The 17,560-nt window shown below is 33.4% G+C and overlaps 1 protein-coding gene across 1 annotated transcript; it reads right to left on the bottom strand.

Moving 5' to 3' along the window:
* Nucleotides 1-5,950: 5,950 nt before the first annotated feature.
* Nucleotides 5,951-15,510, bottom strand: LOC148622387 (potassium channel subfamily K member 18-like). Its single transcript, XM_088572259.1, has 2 exons — nt 14,621-15,510; nt 5,951-7,263 (listed from the first exon to the last, which is right to left on the bottom strand). Exons 1-2 carry the CDS (start codon nt 15,102-15,104, stop codon nt 6,251-6,253), a joined length of 1,497 nt encoding a protein of 498 aa, XP_088428385.1. The 5' UTR covers nt 15,105-15,510; the 3' UTR covers nt 5,951-6,250.
* Between the last annotated feature and the right edge of the window lie 2,050 nt (nt 15,511-17,560).

Below are 17,560 nucleotides of genomic sequence, written 5' to 3'. Positions count from 1 at the left end.
AGTAATTGAACAAGAATTTTATTGATATAATTCACTGTCAGATTTGTTTTATGATACAATGACGTAGTTTATGTTTTTGTCGGATGAATTACTACCAAAGTATTAAATTAATGTCGACATTTTAATACCAGCAATGTTGCAGACAATATAATTCTGAACACAAATATTCCTGTTATTTCAAGTTATCGTGAGTAATCGCTTGTATTTGCTAGCTTAGAGCATCCATTTGTGTGACATGTCATGTACATTGTAGCCTTACGGAACAAGATTGCAAACAACTTGAGTTGCTGCCCATAATGTACAGAAACTAATCATGTATTCGCCGTCTCAAACTCTGAGGTCAAGTAGCTCTTGGCCTATTACAGTTACGTCACATAACGTGTTTCAGGTCATTATTCTTTCAAGGTTTTGCGTTGTGTTTTTTTTTTTTTTTTTTTTTTTTTTGAATGACTGATTTATTCTATTTATTCGCATCCAGTAAACTATCATACTGAATCAACTTCAATGTTCAGCTTTGTTCCTTAATTCCGACCTTTTTGAAGTAAATATCAAATCAAGTCCTGTAATTTTTAATGGAAGGCTCAAATTCTTTAATATCAGAGAAGCGTTCTTACTAAAGATTTTTTCCGATAGAAATTGATAAGTAGTTTTGCTTTTGCTTAGTAACTGAGATGAGAGTCTATAAATTAAAGCAAATGTAACCACTTTTGATAAGGTTTTAAAATATCATTAAACAATTATTGTCCTGTTCTTTTTTATTGTTATTGTTTAGTTTTATGTATAGGTTAATGTCCATTCGAAATTGTTGCATGCTGCTGTGTTCAAATCTATGCTATTTTTGTCGTTACAACCTTAACATTTTTTTATAAATAAATATTTGTTATTATTGACAGTTCAACTTCAAGTATTAAAACAAAGAGTCATAGTTAGATTTAAATCAATAATTTGAAAATGCCGGGCTTAATATACTGTCTTAATTTTTGCGGTTGCTAATATTCGCGGATTCTGTCAAGTGAACATATTCGCGGGTATCAATTTTCACCGTTTCAAAAAATGATTAGCGTCATATAGTGTTAAAAATCATTTCGCGTGTACTATTGTTCGCGGTTTTCTGTCCACCGCGAAAATAGCGAAAATTAGTACAGTATGAATTGTGCAATGATTTTTTTTTTCATTATCAAAGGTTTATCTAAAACCCAAAGATATATTCAACAAACATCATATTTTGTATGCACATCAAAGAAATCGTTTAAAACGCACGAACTTTGTTAAGGTATCAGTGTTGTATATCTTATTCCTAAGGGGATGTACGTCAAAGCATGGAGACTAAAAATATAGTGCGCTTTCTTTTTGCCTTTTCCTGTTTTTGTTTTTGTTTTTTTTTTGTTTTTTTCGCAAATGGTTATAGTTTTATCATCAAAAGTACATAGTAAATATCAAGCTATGACATTGGTTTTTAGGAAAAACAGTATTTTCATGAAAAATAATGCTTTTGAAAAGGGGTCTATTAATGAACTCAAAATAAAAGTGAAAGTAGAAGTCTATTTTGAGTTAGACCTATTCTGGTGTACCAAAGATCGTGCCTTTTTTCTAACATGGACCAAATAATTATTTGTGACATTTCTTAAATGGAAAAACCTGGTCGATTGAGACCCCTTGTCTATTTTTTTAAATATGAAAATATAGTATGACTATACAGTATTAATGGCAAAATATACGATATGTAAAACTACGCAATGAGGAATATCAGTACAATAGAGTAATCAAGGGAACCAAGGTCATAGCGGTAATCAAAAGAATGCAATCCAAGGACAAAGACCAGACATGGAAAACAGACATACACAACAAAGAACATTAAGTAACTAAAATCATATATACAAAGTAACAAAAGCAAATGAGCAATTCGGCTCCACCAAAAACCGGGAGCATGGACCAGGTGCACCAGTAGGGTAAGCGTCCTCTGCTTTTTCTAGAAACACCCGCCGAGTTGATCATAAAAAAGTCAAGTCGGGGTAGACAAACGAGGAAAGGAAAAGTGTGACCCGTTGAATAAATCAGTTTTCATCGTGCAGATGGATATACCATAATGATCCACGAGTTCATGATGACGACCATAAAACTTCTGTAGTGATGACTTCAATCTTGTAGCAACATAACCCTGTTCCAGAAGCCTATTTCTAGCGCGACACAAAAAGTCTGCGTAGTTTCGGCAAACTCTGGTATAACATGAGTTTTGATATGAACACTCCATACGCAGACGCTGAAGGGATGTTGCCACAGATGAAAGGAAAGTTGACAATTCTGAATGAAAAGTCATCACGTTTTTTGTAAAGTTTTGTCAATAGTTTTCCTTCACCATCGATTTCTAAGTGTAGGTCAAGATATGAGGCTGACCTTACAGTGTCTGTAGTATCCTTTATCTCAAGTTCTTTGGGGTAGATGCGATGTATCAAATCCCCGAAATTAGGATTGTTTGAAGATAATACGTCATATATATAGCGGATTAAAGGATCTAGCCAAACAATATACAATAGGTTACGAAACAGTGTATGAAATCATTACAAGTGTACATCAAATTGTTTCAGGATTAAACATATTATTACCCTGGATAATTCAATTTTTTTAATTATAGCATTAATTAATTTGTATAATTTTTTAAGATCCTAGATGTTCTTAGTTTGCATTAGAGCTCTCAAAACAAGAAAAATTGACGTGATCTAAATCAAAATTTCAAATTATTCCTTCCATCAATATCAAATGCGGGGCACACAAAAAGGTAATGAAACTCATCACCAATTTCGTGAGAGTTTCATAAAATGCATTTTCTGTCATTTCGATTGATATTTCGCTATCTGCCAGATTCAATTGGCAAATTATGATTTGTAGTTCTAAATCTACAAAATCTGATCGCTTTTTCATAATCTAAAACTTTTAATAGTTATCGAACTCAAGCTTTTCTTTGAAAATTCGATACTTTAGTACGTGCCTTCGGTGAGTTCTGAACTTAGGAATTCCGTGACTGGTTAAATCGATCTGTCAGTTTTTGACAGTTTTATAAAGCCAGGTATTAATGACAAAATTTTGTGTATCCCAAACGTATGACAATCCACAGTTATCAAATATAGATTTAATAAAGATAATCCAAATCATATTTTGTCAAAACATTTTCGTTTGTACAAAATAACAGGTAGTTTCTCTTGTTTTCCCAATATATATTTCGACCAGTAATCGACTGTTCTCGATTGGGATGCAAATATCAAGAGGATATCTCCCAAGCTCCCCGTAGACCATGTAGTCTGCTGTGGTACTCTTCAAATGTAATAACATTTTACAGAATTTTAAGCGTACCCGCTCAATTATGCGGTTATTCCCTGATCCCCAAATTATATGAAGTTGTTTTGTCTTTGTTTTGTCTTTGTTTTATTTTTTTATATTATTTGTTTGTTTTGTCTTATTTTTTTACGTAGTCAAATACTTGTACATAATACAATATGCTATAGATTATCTATATGAAACAGTTTACTATAAAACTCCGTGACAGTTCCATGGAGTGTTATAGTAACTTGACCTTGGCACTTCTAATAAATATAATTTTCTATTTGAATAAAAAAAAAATTTCTAACACATCAAAAATGAATTTTATTGTATGTGAGTGTGTGTTTCAATTTGAGCCAATTTTCAAATTTTTGCCCTGTTTACGATATTGGCAGTCCCATTGGTGGCTGACATTTTTCATCGACGTGGGGTTGTTGTCTCATTGACATATTCACCATATTTATTCTCGTTATAATAACATTTACAAAGGACAGGAAAAGTATAGCCCAAAGCTATATCTATTCTGACTGCGCCGCGTGGGAGCAGAAGTTCCACACACCTATTTGTAAGCGACGCCAGTGCTTTCAATTTTTTGTGCTAAGAGGCGAAACCTCGTGCGTGTGTGGTATATCTTGCCCTCTATACACATTCATATGCACAAAGTTCTTTCAATAGTGCCTATTTAAAATTATTCCAAGAGTTGTCGCTTCTAAAAACTTTTCTTAGTTAAACGACTAATTCAATGCTTAGAAAAAATGCGTTAAATATTTATCACCTATAGTTAAAAGGATACTACTAGCGTTCAAACCGTATGTACGCCAGGCGATGCAATTTTTCCCGATGCAGTAGGTATATGTACAGTATCGTTTTTCACCCTTTGACCTTAAAGACGCATTTCCATAGAAAACGTAATTCTATTTCCAATTGGCAAATTACCGATTAGCGTCCGAAAAAAAAACTGTTTCCAAAGTTGAGCCTCCGTGTGTTCTTATTTGAAAATAAAATGTAGAAAAAAAACTTTTTTTCACTACGTCGGCTATCTTCTTTTTAAGATCGTACCCGTTTTAAGTTCGAGTTTAAGGGTGAACATTTTCTAGTTGAGAAAGAAAGTATTGTAACTCAAGTGCAAGATTGTTGATAATCTACGTTCTATGACATATTTGCTATTATGTTTTGCGTGTATATTTTTGTCTGTGTAAATTATTTTAAAACAAACGCGTCCCTGTTGTAAATTTATACTTCTAAGGATTCTACATAATGTTGTAACATACAACCTAGAAAACCCGAATACTTCAGCAAAATAATTGTGATCGTTCCATTACGAATCATGCCGCGATAAACTGCAGCATTTTAACGTTTTTATTTCACTATTTCTACCAATAAGACATAAATACTAGATTATTGTTTTTTGTAAAATGAGGTTTTATTTTGAAATGCTTTGCAAATTAACAGTTCAAGAGCTCTCAGGTATATTTATTTGACTCTTAACGAAGACTGGGGGTGCTAATATGTTAGTCCAGAAAGAAAGGAAAAGCATTAAAAAAAATTCAAAAACTTCATTAATCACACATCCATCATCACATTTTTCACTAGGTTTAGGTGTCGATTTCCACAGTTTATATAAAATGATACAATCATAGACCGTTGCTATACGCTTTATCATTGAAAACTGCGAAGTGACATACATTACGAATAAAGAGCTTCGCTGAGCACATCATGATATACCCGCAACATGTTGAACTCTGTTCACCTTTGATAACTGAATATACAATATTAGTTTTTGATACGCTTCAACATAGGGACTTACAGTTAACTCATTATTGACTCAACAATTGGTTTTGACACAACAATGCACAACACTTGAAATCCAATTAAAATTAAAAGAAGTTTTGCTTTAAAGGTTTCATACATTTACCATTTATCTTAATAACTCAAAAACTGTCTATCAAAGACATCTGAAATCTGATAGAAAAGCACTGGCAGCGATTTTCATAATAAGGAACTTCGAACCAAATTTGAAAAAAAAGGTTTTTTTTTTTCTTTTTGGGCATGACAGCATTTTGGCGCTTTCTTACTTGACACCCATAAAAGAAATCTGAAATGAGATTTAAAAGGCATGGTTTTTCATGAGGAATAAAAAAAAATCACTTACGGAACACTGTAAAAAGTCAATTTGAGGAAGTGTGCATGGCTGACTTGGCCCTTATTATCCGAAGACCGTAAATATATAGACATCCAGGTGAAAATAATCAAGCTACGTATTTACAGGAAGTGTCAATATGTATATATAACTTTGAAGACGGCACCTTTTGTGATATACAAAGTATTTATCCTATGATCCACGGACTGAAGGATTGACGGAGTCGTGCAGCTTCTAAACTTGCTTTCATCGTTGGTGATGCAGGTAAAACAAAAAAAAACATATAGGGAAAAGTACATGGTATTTCATTGATTATCGTGCAAAATACTGAAAGTAATCATTGAGTTATTGTGATTATGATATGCGAAGTTACATACTTCATACAATATATTTAGACATTTTCAAATTTACGAAACCAGTGCAGATTAAAAGTAGACTCATTATTTAGGAAATCCGTGAAATAGTTTGTAGCCAATATTGCTACAAATATACAGATGTATTCATTATATTTTATTAACAAAACTTAAAAGAGGTAGAAAATTAACACTAAATATGAAAGCATATACTAAACGATGCAGAATGGTAATTAATAACTTGGTTAAATCTTTACAACAATTATCCTGCTTGGTAAACTGCAACTGCGTCACACAGTGCATGACTCTATTAAGGTAAGTCAACAACGGAGTTACCATTCACAACTTTTCCATAGACGGAATGCAGGAAAAAGTTGGTGATTGAATAATTGTAATGAATATTACCAGGTCGGTATTTTACACTGCACTAATTATCAATTCACTATAGCAGTCCAAAAAAATCCTTGACTGTATTATCGTTACTTGGCTTGGGTGTGTTTTCTTTAGATCTACTTTCATTAGAGTCGAATGAATGTTTTTTCGCTTTTTTTAATTCATTCTGAATGTTAATTTCTATATTTTTCTTCACTTCTGAAATTTTTCCCTTTGCACTAGTCCCTGCCTTCGACACTTTGTCGCGCGCTTTGTTCATTTCCTTTCCGACCACTGCCATTTTTTCTTTTCCCGCCTCAACAACTCTTTCTCGGGCTTTATCCATATGAGCTTTTGCTTTATCAATGGTCGCTGTGAAAAACTCAATACCAACATTTATACACATAGATACAAGAGAAAGTCCCATGAACAAGTATATTGCAGAAATTAGGAAATATTGTGGGTGTGCAGGAGTTACATCACCAAAACCTATGGTGCTGATGGAAATGAACACAAAATAGAAAGCATCAAGAAATGTCCAATCTTCCCATAGCAAGTACATAATGGCGCCTAAGAAAATGTATATAACCAGTATGATCCCTGCAATAGAAATAGGAAGATTAAATGAATCGTCTATTTCGATGTCATATAAAACTTTTACACGCTCGGAGGAAGGTGAAAATGTAGAATCGTCTACTTCCAGTGAATTCTCACTTCCAGTCTTTGATTTCAAATTTGAATATGTTGAAGGACCTAGTTCATGCTTCTTGATGAAAATGATTGATTTATCGCTGTTGCTTTTCTCCTTTGTGGAGTGGTCCAAGCTGGTACTTCCGTTCTCGCTATTCTTTTCTCTGTTTAGGCGCCTTCTACTGATTCTGTCTTTTACATTTTTTATGACTTTCTTACGGAATTTTCCTGTATAGTAGTATCTCCTTACACTAGCGTATATCATTTTTAATAGAACAGTGAACCGTCTTCCAACTTCAGCTAGTACTAACAATGCTAATGGTATTCCCAATACAGCGTATACCATGGCAAATAACTTCCCTACTGGAGTGAGGGGTACTATATTTCCATATCCTACAATAAAAAAAATACTACTGGAAAAATGAAAATCTAACCATACAGTGGTAGACAGAGGACGAATACGATGGAGATTTCCTGTTAAGGTAATATATAGGTTTCGTTTGTTATATTGTTCATTTTTTTAAAACGATCATGTTAGGCAAGGTTAAAACCATTTTCAGTAGAAGTTTTATTATCGCCACCACTCTTCATTTTCATGATGGTTTTCAGGTACCTTCACACCTCCCATTTACGAATCAATTTGTTGCCAAAATCTTTCTCGGATTCCAATTCAATATCAGCTTACATTTATAACCCACATTGTCAAAATTCTAGATTTTGGGACTCAACTGTCCGAACTTTTGAGTCATCGGAGGAAATAAAAAGTTAAATCAACATATAAAGGTACCATCATGTAGCCAAATGTCTCAGCTTTCTGGTGGTATCAAGAAAATTGCGGTCACAACTACAGTTTTGAGTTTAGTTGACAATGGCCAACGTCAAAACCGCACGAGTATATATTATGCTTCAATATGCTCTGAGCTAGCTTTCAGTACTTGCAAGCGTTTTTAAAGTGGATATCTCATTTGTTTATAAAGTATTCCATGGAGAGAACTGGGTGAACTATTGAATAATTTTATGGTGTGTTTGTTTCAGTTCATTTTAGAACATTAACAGGGGATTGTTAAGGCTTTATAACCTAGTTTAACCCCACCTTAGATGTCCTGCCCCTGTCCACAGTCAGTAATATGTCTTTGTGTTGTTACTTCTTAGTTTGGTTTTGAAGAATTGACATCGTTCAGTTACCGTGGATTTAATAACTTTGTGGTCGGGGTTTTCCAGAGCTTACTTAAAGGTGTGTTTACAATTATTGAAGCCCTTTTGGTGATCTCTGAAAGCATATACTATTTTGTATTTTTGTTCTACGCTGGGGCCCCGTGCAGGTCCGAGTGTCAAAATAATAGGCCTGCAGCAGCCCTAAGCCTGTCGTAAAAGGCGACTAAATAGTGCCCAGAACCCTAGCCGGGGGCTAGGGTGCTCTGCCTACAGAGCAACTGAGTTGGGTACCACTGGTGTGTTACATGCTGGGGTTGTCAGGCTATAATACGGAAAACCTGACCGCAAACCATTCTGGTGCACCGTGTCGGGAAAGATGCCACGTTCCTCGCACGTTAAAGAACCGTACTGTGGTATTTTCTCGGAGTAGGAACCATATGGCTCCGCCCCAGGAGGCTAAATTGACCGACCCTACCCACATCTCCCTATTTCCAGTGGCAATCCAAATTTGTCGACCCCATTATCCTTGTGTCCCATTCCTTTTTTTCATTTCATCATTATTTCATGTTCATTTTATCATCCATTTTATGTTTATCGTCTGAATATAGCTGAAATTTTGCTGCTCGGAAGTTAAACCCCAACAAACAAACGCTGTTATATTTGTTACGTTTCACCATATCCGTTCTTTTTCTATTAATAAAAATGGCTTATTTGGTATTTCCAATTCAGTAGTATCACAGTTGATAAACGGTATATACATATATGTCTTCGTCATAATGCACAATGGGTGTTATAACAGTTTGTGTATTAGTATGCAATGAATGAGAATGTTTGTTCGAATTGAGACTTGTTTCATAGAGCAAGGTATTTTCGTATTATTTTCACTGAAGTATATTTATGAAAGATTAACAATAATTACTTAAATTTGGATATGTTTTACGTCTCGGTATGCCATACGAGGGGGCCTTTACCGGTCTCACTAATCAAAGATAAGATTTTTTTTAATAAAAGGAGGTATAAGGTAACTGTACTAAGCTATTTCAACAAAAAATGACACGAAAAATGATTTCGAAAAACAGAAAAAGAGAAAAAATAGTGAAATATTTACTTAATTAATGAAAAAAATTAAATCATAAATGAAAGTTGAAAACACTGGAAGTTCATTTCATATAAATAAAATTTAAAAAATGGAAAAATTATTTTAGAAATCTTTTTTTTTTTTAGATTTAAACCACTGACAATTTTAAAAGTAATGGTGGTGTATCGTCCTCCTATAGGTTACACTTGCTTCATATAATTTGGAATATTTTGAAATTTGTTTACGATTAGGTGAGTATTGACTCCACAACTCTGAGAATAAGGCGTCTTAAATGACCTGACATGTTGAATATATCCATGACTGAAATCATGCCAAAATGTCTTTTGTAACAGTTAATACGCTAAATAAAAGCTTTTTTCTTCCATACCGAAGATTTGTTTTAAAGGGAAAGGGTGGCAATTTTTCACCTAAATCGACATGAAATAGTTCTGTAATTCTGGCAAAAACCCAAAAGGTTACACTTAGTGTCCATATTGAGAAGATATGTTGGATATCGTTATCTTAAATCTAAATGCCCAAAATTTGAATTTTTCGATGTTGGTTTGATCAAAATTATCTCTTTGCTTCTGAGACATATGTTATAGGACAATATTTGTAATTTATGTGAAAATCTTTTACTTGAACAAATATGTTTTTGTTGATTTAACATTAAAAATAAAATGTCTTCCGAATTATACCAAATTTGAGACGTTTTTGTCGTTCAATAACTTTGTAGAGTCGAATTAATGTAACTTCTCATGGAAATGTTTTTATTATGAATTTGAATATGGATTTCGTCACAAGTCTTTGTTTGTTTGTTTGTTGGGGTTTAACGTCCGAGCAGCAATATTTCAGCTATATTCAGACGATGAACATGAAATGGATGATAAAATGAACATGAAATGATGATGAAATGAAATAGGGATGGGACACAAGGGTCGACAAATTTTGATTGCCACTGGAAATAGGGAGAGGTGGGTAGGGTCGGGCAATTAAGCCTCCTGTGGCGGAGCCCTATGGTTCCTACTCCGGGAGAATACCACAGTAGGGTTCTTTAACGTGCGAGGAACGTGGCATCTTTCCAAACACGGTGCATCACTATGGTTTGCGGTCAGGTTTTCCGTATTATAGCCTGACAAGCCCAGCATGTAACACGCCAGGGTACCCCATTCCACCACCTGGGGCACACATCCCAGTTGCTCTGCAGGCCTATTCTTTTAACACCCGGACCTGCAGGGGGCGTCACAAGTCTTTGAAAAGAAGACGAAAGTATCAATTGTGATAAAACTAAGAAGTATACTCTAAAGAGGTTTTGAAATCGAAAATGTGACTACAACCTCCCTGGTACCATCAGAAAGCTGAGACATTGAACTATATGATGTTGCTTTTCTTCGTCTGCTAGAACGTAGAAGTTAAATAAATGAATAAAAACGGGCTATCGGGATTTTTACATAAATGATGTATAAGAACTGGCAAAAAATACAAAAAATATCTTTTTAAGTAGGCATCGATTCATCAACTGGGAGGTTTTAGGGTACCTAAATATCATATTGGAATTTATAAATGGCGGTTGCACGGGGGGGAGGTAATCTTAGCCCACATACTTTTACTGTACATTGAAGTAATAGGCTTTAAACTTTTAAGCAACCTGCGTTTTACATATCAATGACAAATAATGCGAGAACATGTAATGACTGCTATACACCGCAATGTGTCATCCCGAACTTGTTAATGACAAAATAATGCTGTTGATATTAGAACAAAGTATCAAGTTGTGTATAATTGGGTGTTTTGATATGTAAATATTTTTTAAACTCCCTGCGACATTCCTGCATATAAACGCCCAACAAATAAATATTGCGAGTTATACATACATATGTATATTGTTTTGTTGTTAAAGGACATATTCCTTCATACAGAGATAACTAGTTTAACATTGTAGATCGGTATTGTTTACATATAAATGTAGTTTCTCTATTTAGCGCTGACCAAAATGTTGTATTTTTAGTTTATTTGTCCTATGTATATTTAAGAAACCATGTCTTCTTAACAACCGTATTAAATACCATATTATATTGTTCTTGTTAACATTTAGCAAACATTTCATGATGCTGAGGGTCATATGACAGTAAATTGACCGGTGGTCATCCCAAAACATTAATGGACCAAAGCGTAGATGATGTTCATTAAATTTTTGGAGGCGACCATCTGGTTCATATATATCAATTGGACCGAAATTATCATGAACGGTTTGCTATATTATACATTTTAAATATAGCTCCTTATCATTCGTGTGAAGAAGAGAGAAAGCACATTGTGTATGTTCTTAATTTGAAAGTTGGTGGTCCAAATAACGTTAAATGGATTGAACGGATAAGAACGTTAACAAATAAAAACCTTATAAGTATACTATTTATAGTTCCATTGTTAATTAATTTTTCCAAACTCTAAAGGAGTAAATTCACTAACTCTAGTTTCAGACTATTTTGCTGAAGATTAAACTTACAATTTGAAATTTTCTATTTACCTTTTCTAAAGTTAAAATATTATCTGAATACAAATATACAGAAAATACAAGCTATAATTGTGTCATAATTCAGTCACAAGGAGGGCATAAAACGCTGCTTCTACACAGTTCTCAAAGAATTTTCATTTTGACATTTTGTTAACATACTCCTCAGCTGTCTGTATTACGTCTTAGTGCAATTGAAGTAGTGTGCTATTCGATATAGTTTGATATTTAGGCCTTCACCTCGAATTGAACGACAGTAATTATCTCTGTACAAACATGTATGACAAACGACTTTAAAAATTATAAATTTCCCTTTCTTGTGCAGCAATATACCAGCTTCCCAGTATATGGTGTTTATATTTCTCAGTTGCTAAGACATGTCAGAGCTGGTAGCGACTATTTTGACTTATTAGGGTGTCACCGTTGCCTTAGAGATAAGCTTTGGGACCAAGGTTATTAGAAAGAGTAATCAAGGGAACCGATGTTATAGCGGTAATCAAAAGAATGTAAAAAGACCAGACATGAAAAACAGACATACACAACAAAGAACATAAAGTAACTAAAATCATATATACAAAGTAACAAAAACAAATGAGCAATTCGGACTCCACTAAAAATGGCAGAAAACACGCTTCATACGCTCCCTAATTTTTATTTTAGTTTCCGATATCCATATCTTACTGAAAAATATTCTACTTCTGGCATACAGATTTTAAATGAAAGATTTTCATAATGTATACTTACTAATTTCTGTACTTTCCACTTCATTTTGTAGCTCGTTTATTGGATTCATTTACTTTTTATGTATTAATTGTTCTTATCTTCTTTACTGTTTTTACAGCTGATTTTATTTTGACTGATTGCCGTTCTACTCTGCCCATTTGTGTTGAAATATACCGGAAGTAATGGAAGCGGAGAGTTATTGTCGTTTGTTACACGGACTTTACTTTTGACTATTGCTTAGATTTTATTAGTTAATTTTGTTACATGTCTAACCCTTTATGTTAAAGTGTGTTTTGCATCAAATATTTAATTGTATTTTACCTTTAATATATCAAAGTACTATAATTGGTGTAAAGTGGATTAAAAGCATGGTTCTATAATTTTTTTATGTAATAACTGAAAACCTTGCATGTCGATCATGATCTTTCAGTACTTACTAAGATATGCATGCTTATTTTGGCAGTTTTTAGTAATTTTCTGCATGTTAACATCTACTCTAATTTCAAGTGTTATATAATTGTTATTATAAGCATTAATCTATAAAGAATGCCTTTGTATTGTTTGACCAAATTATTTATTTTCTGATGATACTAATCAGCATTCTCGATTGTATTTCTGCCAAGGCAAATTAGCATTTGTTTTACACATGGAATACAAGGTTTTCATAAGGGAAAACCGATAAACATGCCAATATAGATGGTTAATCTTTTAGGCCCCATTTTGATAACAACTGTAAAATATGCAACGGTTATTTAGAAAGCACTTCTACTTTAACTTTTTCCTCAAATGACCTTGAAGGATTTATATAAATAATAGTAGTTTGATCTTCCGCCAAAACCATTTCACGAAATATCTACTTGATAGTTGTTCGCATAAAGTTTATCCACAGAGAAGTGACCCTTTTTCACCCAAGCGAAGCTTAGTTACTTTAATGTGAAATGTTAACGTCAATAAAACTGCACGTACTACCCCTACAATTTATCAGCTGTTTAGCAGTAATTTTTAATAATCCCCCAATTATCAACAAAGGCTTTGTGGAGATAAGATAGTATTTACGGCCGAACTATCAGGTAATGTACATATATAACAAAGATATGTTATACGCGGCATGTGTGTGCAGATCATTGAGTTAATTGAATAAGTTCACTCGCCCGAATCAAGCTCCGTTTGATTATCTTAGATAAAGGGATGCACAATGACTTTTTGTGTCAATGAATAAACGTTCTCCAGAAAAGTTCAAACTATTGCCAGTAAGACAGTAAGGGAAATTGTAATGTTATTCAATTCCTTTAGCAACGATCCTCTTCAAACAAAATGTCCCACGTCCACTAGTACTAAGCGACGAATTAGTGAATATTTGATAGATTGATATATAGATAAAGGGATGCGCTATGGCTTTCTGTGTCAATGACAAAACGTTCTCTAAATGCCCCGTATCCACTAATATTAACCGACGAATTAGTGAATATTTGATGAATTGCTTTGAAAGGGCACGAATTGAAATCAGGGCACAAGAAAACAAGGTAATACTTTTTGCTTTTATAAAAGTCTATTCCACTTACGTGTGTATTTTCATGGAGTCATTTCATTGATCATAATACTTTTATTCATAGTTAGTGTATATACCATATTTTGTACGTATTATCTGAAATATTTGAGAAGATTTTTTTTCACGAATAAATAACCGAGAAACTGTTAAATTTGTGCCAAAAAGGTCCACCTATCATTAAAAACCCGTATTAGGGTTTCACAAATAACAGTATACATGTACCAGACTACAAATATATATAGATTCATAACACAAATGGTAACCCACTATTTTCGGACTTGCACAAACTCGTAGATAATGCAGTTTATACTATTGTTTGATTAGTACTTTATATGAAGCTAATTCATTAGGCTCTTTGCCAACCGATAAATGTAAGCAAATTCTTATTTATCAGGCATGTATCGTCCATCTCTATTTGTCACATTGTCAGATGCAGAAAATTTATACGTTTTATAAGCATGTGAATTTATAAATAGGTACCCTGAACAAATGTAATTACCAGTTACGTTCATTTAAAGAGAGTTTGTGACCAAAAACAAAGTACCTCGGATATCCTTACGATTGAGCATACTCACGTATATTTACTCAACAATAGAAAGAAAAAAACACATCGGATATCTTTACCGATTGGTCATACTCACCAGTATTTACTGTGCAATGGATAACCTTATCAAAATGTTGTACCATAGGAGGTGACCATTACAAATCATATATACATTGTACTTAAACTTACCAATAGTGGTATATATAGTCCCACAGAAGAATAAAGCACTCCAGAAACTCCATACAGTGTCTGGTCCAGCAACACTACCAAGATCACGGACCTCCTGTTCGTATTTAATCATAAGCGCTCTTGTTTTTATCACAAACGTTGCATTGTAAGTCGTATGATTAACCCAAAGATCCTTTGCTTCATTGTAAAATTTCACTAAATAAAATTCCCGGGTTGCGTTCATTTCTTGCTTCACTTCAACTTCTTTTTCAGATTCAATACTTTGAAATAACAAAGCGCCTAGTACATTGTATATCACAAGTAATATTATAAGTCCTCCAAGGGATTTGCACATGTGGTAAAATTTCAAAACTGCAGCCTTTATTGTGCCAAGTACCATGGTCACTTTTGATTGTTCTTCAACACACTGCTCCTCGTTAATTCCTTGCTCAGCATCGTTATTTTCCATTTTGTTCTGCGGTGGTGCTTCGTTGTTGTTCTCCATTTTCACGATAGAATATAATAGCAGCAGCTGAAGAAACTGTTTATATAAACGGTGATGTTTATTAATAGATAGATGAGCAAAACATGTCAGTATCGGCACCAAAGTGTTCAATCATTCACACTAACCAGACTCGCATGATTAACTCCGGTGTCTGGCGGGTAAGATGGTAGCCCTAACAACACAATTTATTCCCAAGAATGCCTGTAACTGTTCTGATTGTTGATTTATTGTGCCTCGTTTGTTATTTGGTAGATAAGTAGTTGTACGGTATACACAGACGTATTTGATAGCTGAGAAAAATAAAGATTCTTCATAATCATTAAGCAAATGCGCATACATAAATGAAAATATAAAAAAAATCAAAGCGTACTATCATTTAGTGGTATACATAGTGGTAATGTTATTTGTTCTCCAACAAGTCCACTTTTCATTTCATTTTTCATTGTTTGGCTTTTCGTGAATATGTATGCTATATATAATTTACTTGCAGATCATTTAAGCGTTCCACAGATATATATTGTTTATATGTATATTTCGTTTGCACTTTTGGTATTTTAGGTGATCTCTTGAAAGCCGACATCTGAACATATTTTCATTTATCATTTAATGAGATAATTGGAAAAAAAAACAAATTATTCGTTTAACAGGATAAAGCATATTTTGATAACAAATCTAAGTATAGAAATGATAAAGCGGCTCCTAGAGATCATTATATTATATGTATGTATGAAGCATATACTATGATATCAAACTAATTCATTAATTATGTGCCGTACATATTCTTGCATGATAAAGCATTGGAAAATTGAAATGATAAAGTATTGTAATCCAGTAGTATATAACGCTTTATTTGACGAATGCAAAAAAAAATAATTCTTGTGTTTTCAGAAGACTGATCACCGGGGCTTTTTGGTCTGTTCAAAGGAACGAAAGTAAGTGGAAAAAAGACATTGAATCCAATTAGGCATAGACCAAACAATTTATAAAGGCTGCAAGTAAGTACAAGTGAACAACTACAGAGAAACAACATCCTAAGGTTAGAAATAAACATAAAAATAATATAGCATTATATTTGCAAAACAATACACAATAGAAAAAAAATTGAACACCTATGCCGATAGAAAGCATTTCGAATATTATTGAAAATTCCAACTCCTTACCGACCGCATTCATAGTTAACACTTAGTTCATGCAACTAAGTGTAAATATGAGTGAAATCTGGAAATGAACAGTTAATGGGTGATTTAATGTGTTGATGTTTTAAGACGATGCTAGCAGTTATTAGTCTATATAAATGTTAATATTCATTATTTGTTTTCAAATTTCTTTTACACAAATGCCTTTCAATATGTTTTATTTCCATATCTAATGATTTCAGTTTCATTGATTTTGAGTTGCATTGCATAGTCACTATAATTCATACTACAAATTTAGCTGTTATTGAATGGGTCAAGCGGGTTTCGTACTAGAGACCTGATTTCTTATTGTATCATACTATAGACGTTTTGCTTTTCTATCATTGAAACATTCAATGCGTAAGAAGTTCAGTGAGAATAAAAGAGGTTTGTAACCTAAGAGTATGACCAACCTCACATTAACAAAATAACACTTTTAAAATTAACAATTAAGGTTCCATTTTGGCTCCCTTATTGTATATGTATATCTGTTCGCTACATTACTCCATCTCGGATCAAGATAATGTAAGCATAGGAGGGTCTGAAAAATTCCAAACGATGTTAGAACTGTCAAATTTGCAAAGCAAATTTTTGGTCGTACCTCTGCAGGACTCGAACTTGTACCGCTGTGACATCTATGGCAACACCGCCTGTTAGCATTGTTAGATTTATTTTTGTACAAAGGAGGCTAAATGAGCTTTTCGTAATCAAGGGCATATGAATGGTTTTTGTATGTATTTATATTGCTTTGTTTCTCATAGTCCTCGTTCCCTTCTTGTAAAAATTTCGTAAAATGTACATATCATTTTTAAGTATTTTATTTTCCTACTATGTTAATACTATAGTAAATCATTAGTGTCCTTCTTGTCGTTCATATACAGTTAAGATCTCCTTATCTTGGTATTTTACCGACTTATGAGAAAAAAGTAAAACATATCAACGAATTTTGATAAATATTACATTCGAACTTCATTCGCTCGAACTCGGATTACTGGAACACCGGGCATTTCTCGAACACAATTCAAGGTACCAAACTTGTCGCCTATATAATCGATATAATTAACCTTGGATTTCTTGAACACTTGAACTGACTAATCGGTCCGTTCGATGATAAATCTAACAGAATAAACTTTAATAACTCGAACTCGTCAATCATTTTGGCAGCTTCGGTCATAAAAGGTGTGAAAAACTGAAATCCTATCATTAAGCAACGTGTCACTTTAGTCAGTTACGGGTAATATTTAAATGATCACTATTTAAGTATTATTATTTGTATCCAAG

This window comes from Perna viridis, chromosome 3 (assembly GCF_037379345.1).
Source record: "Perna viridis isolate PV_CMFRI_1.1 ecotype Kerala chromosome 3, ASM3737934v1, whole genome shotgun sequence".
Lineage (NCBI taxonomy): Eukaryota > Metazoa > Mollusca > Bivalvia > Mytilida > Mytilidae > Perna > Perna viridis.
The sequence above is the reverse complement of the archived record's forward strand: the minus strand, read 5'-3'. Positions and strand labels throughout refer to the sequence as shown.

Excerpts from the sequence above, each read along its gene's own strand:
- LOC148622387 (XM_088572259.1), bottom strand. The coding sequence starts at position 15,104 with ATGGAGAACAACAACGAAGCACCACCGCAGAACAAAATGGAAAATAAC. Across the intron at positions 7,264-14,620 it reads GACTATATATACCACTATTG|GATATGGAAATATAGTACCC; the intron begins GTAAGTTTAAGT and ends TTTTTATTGTAG.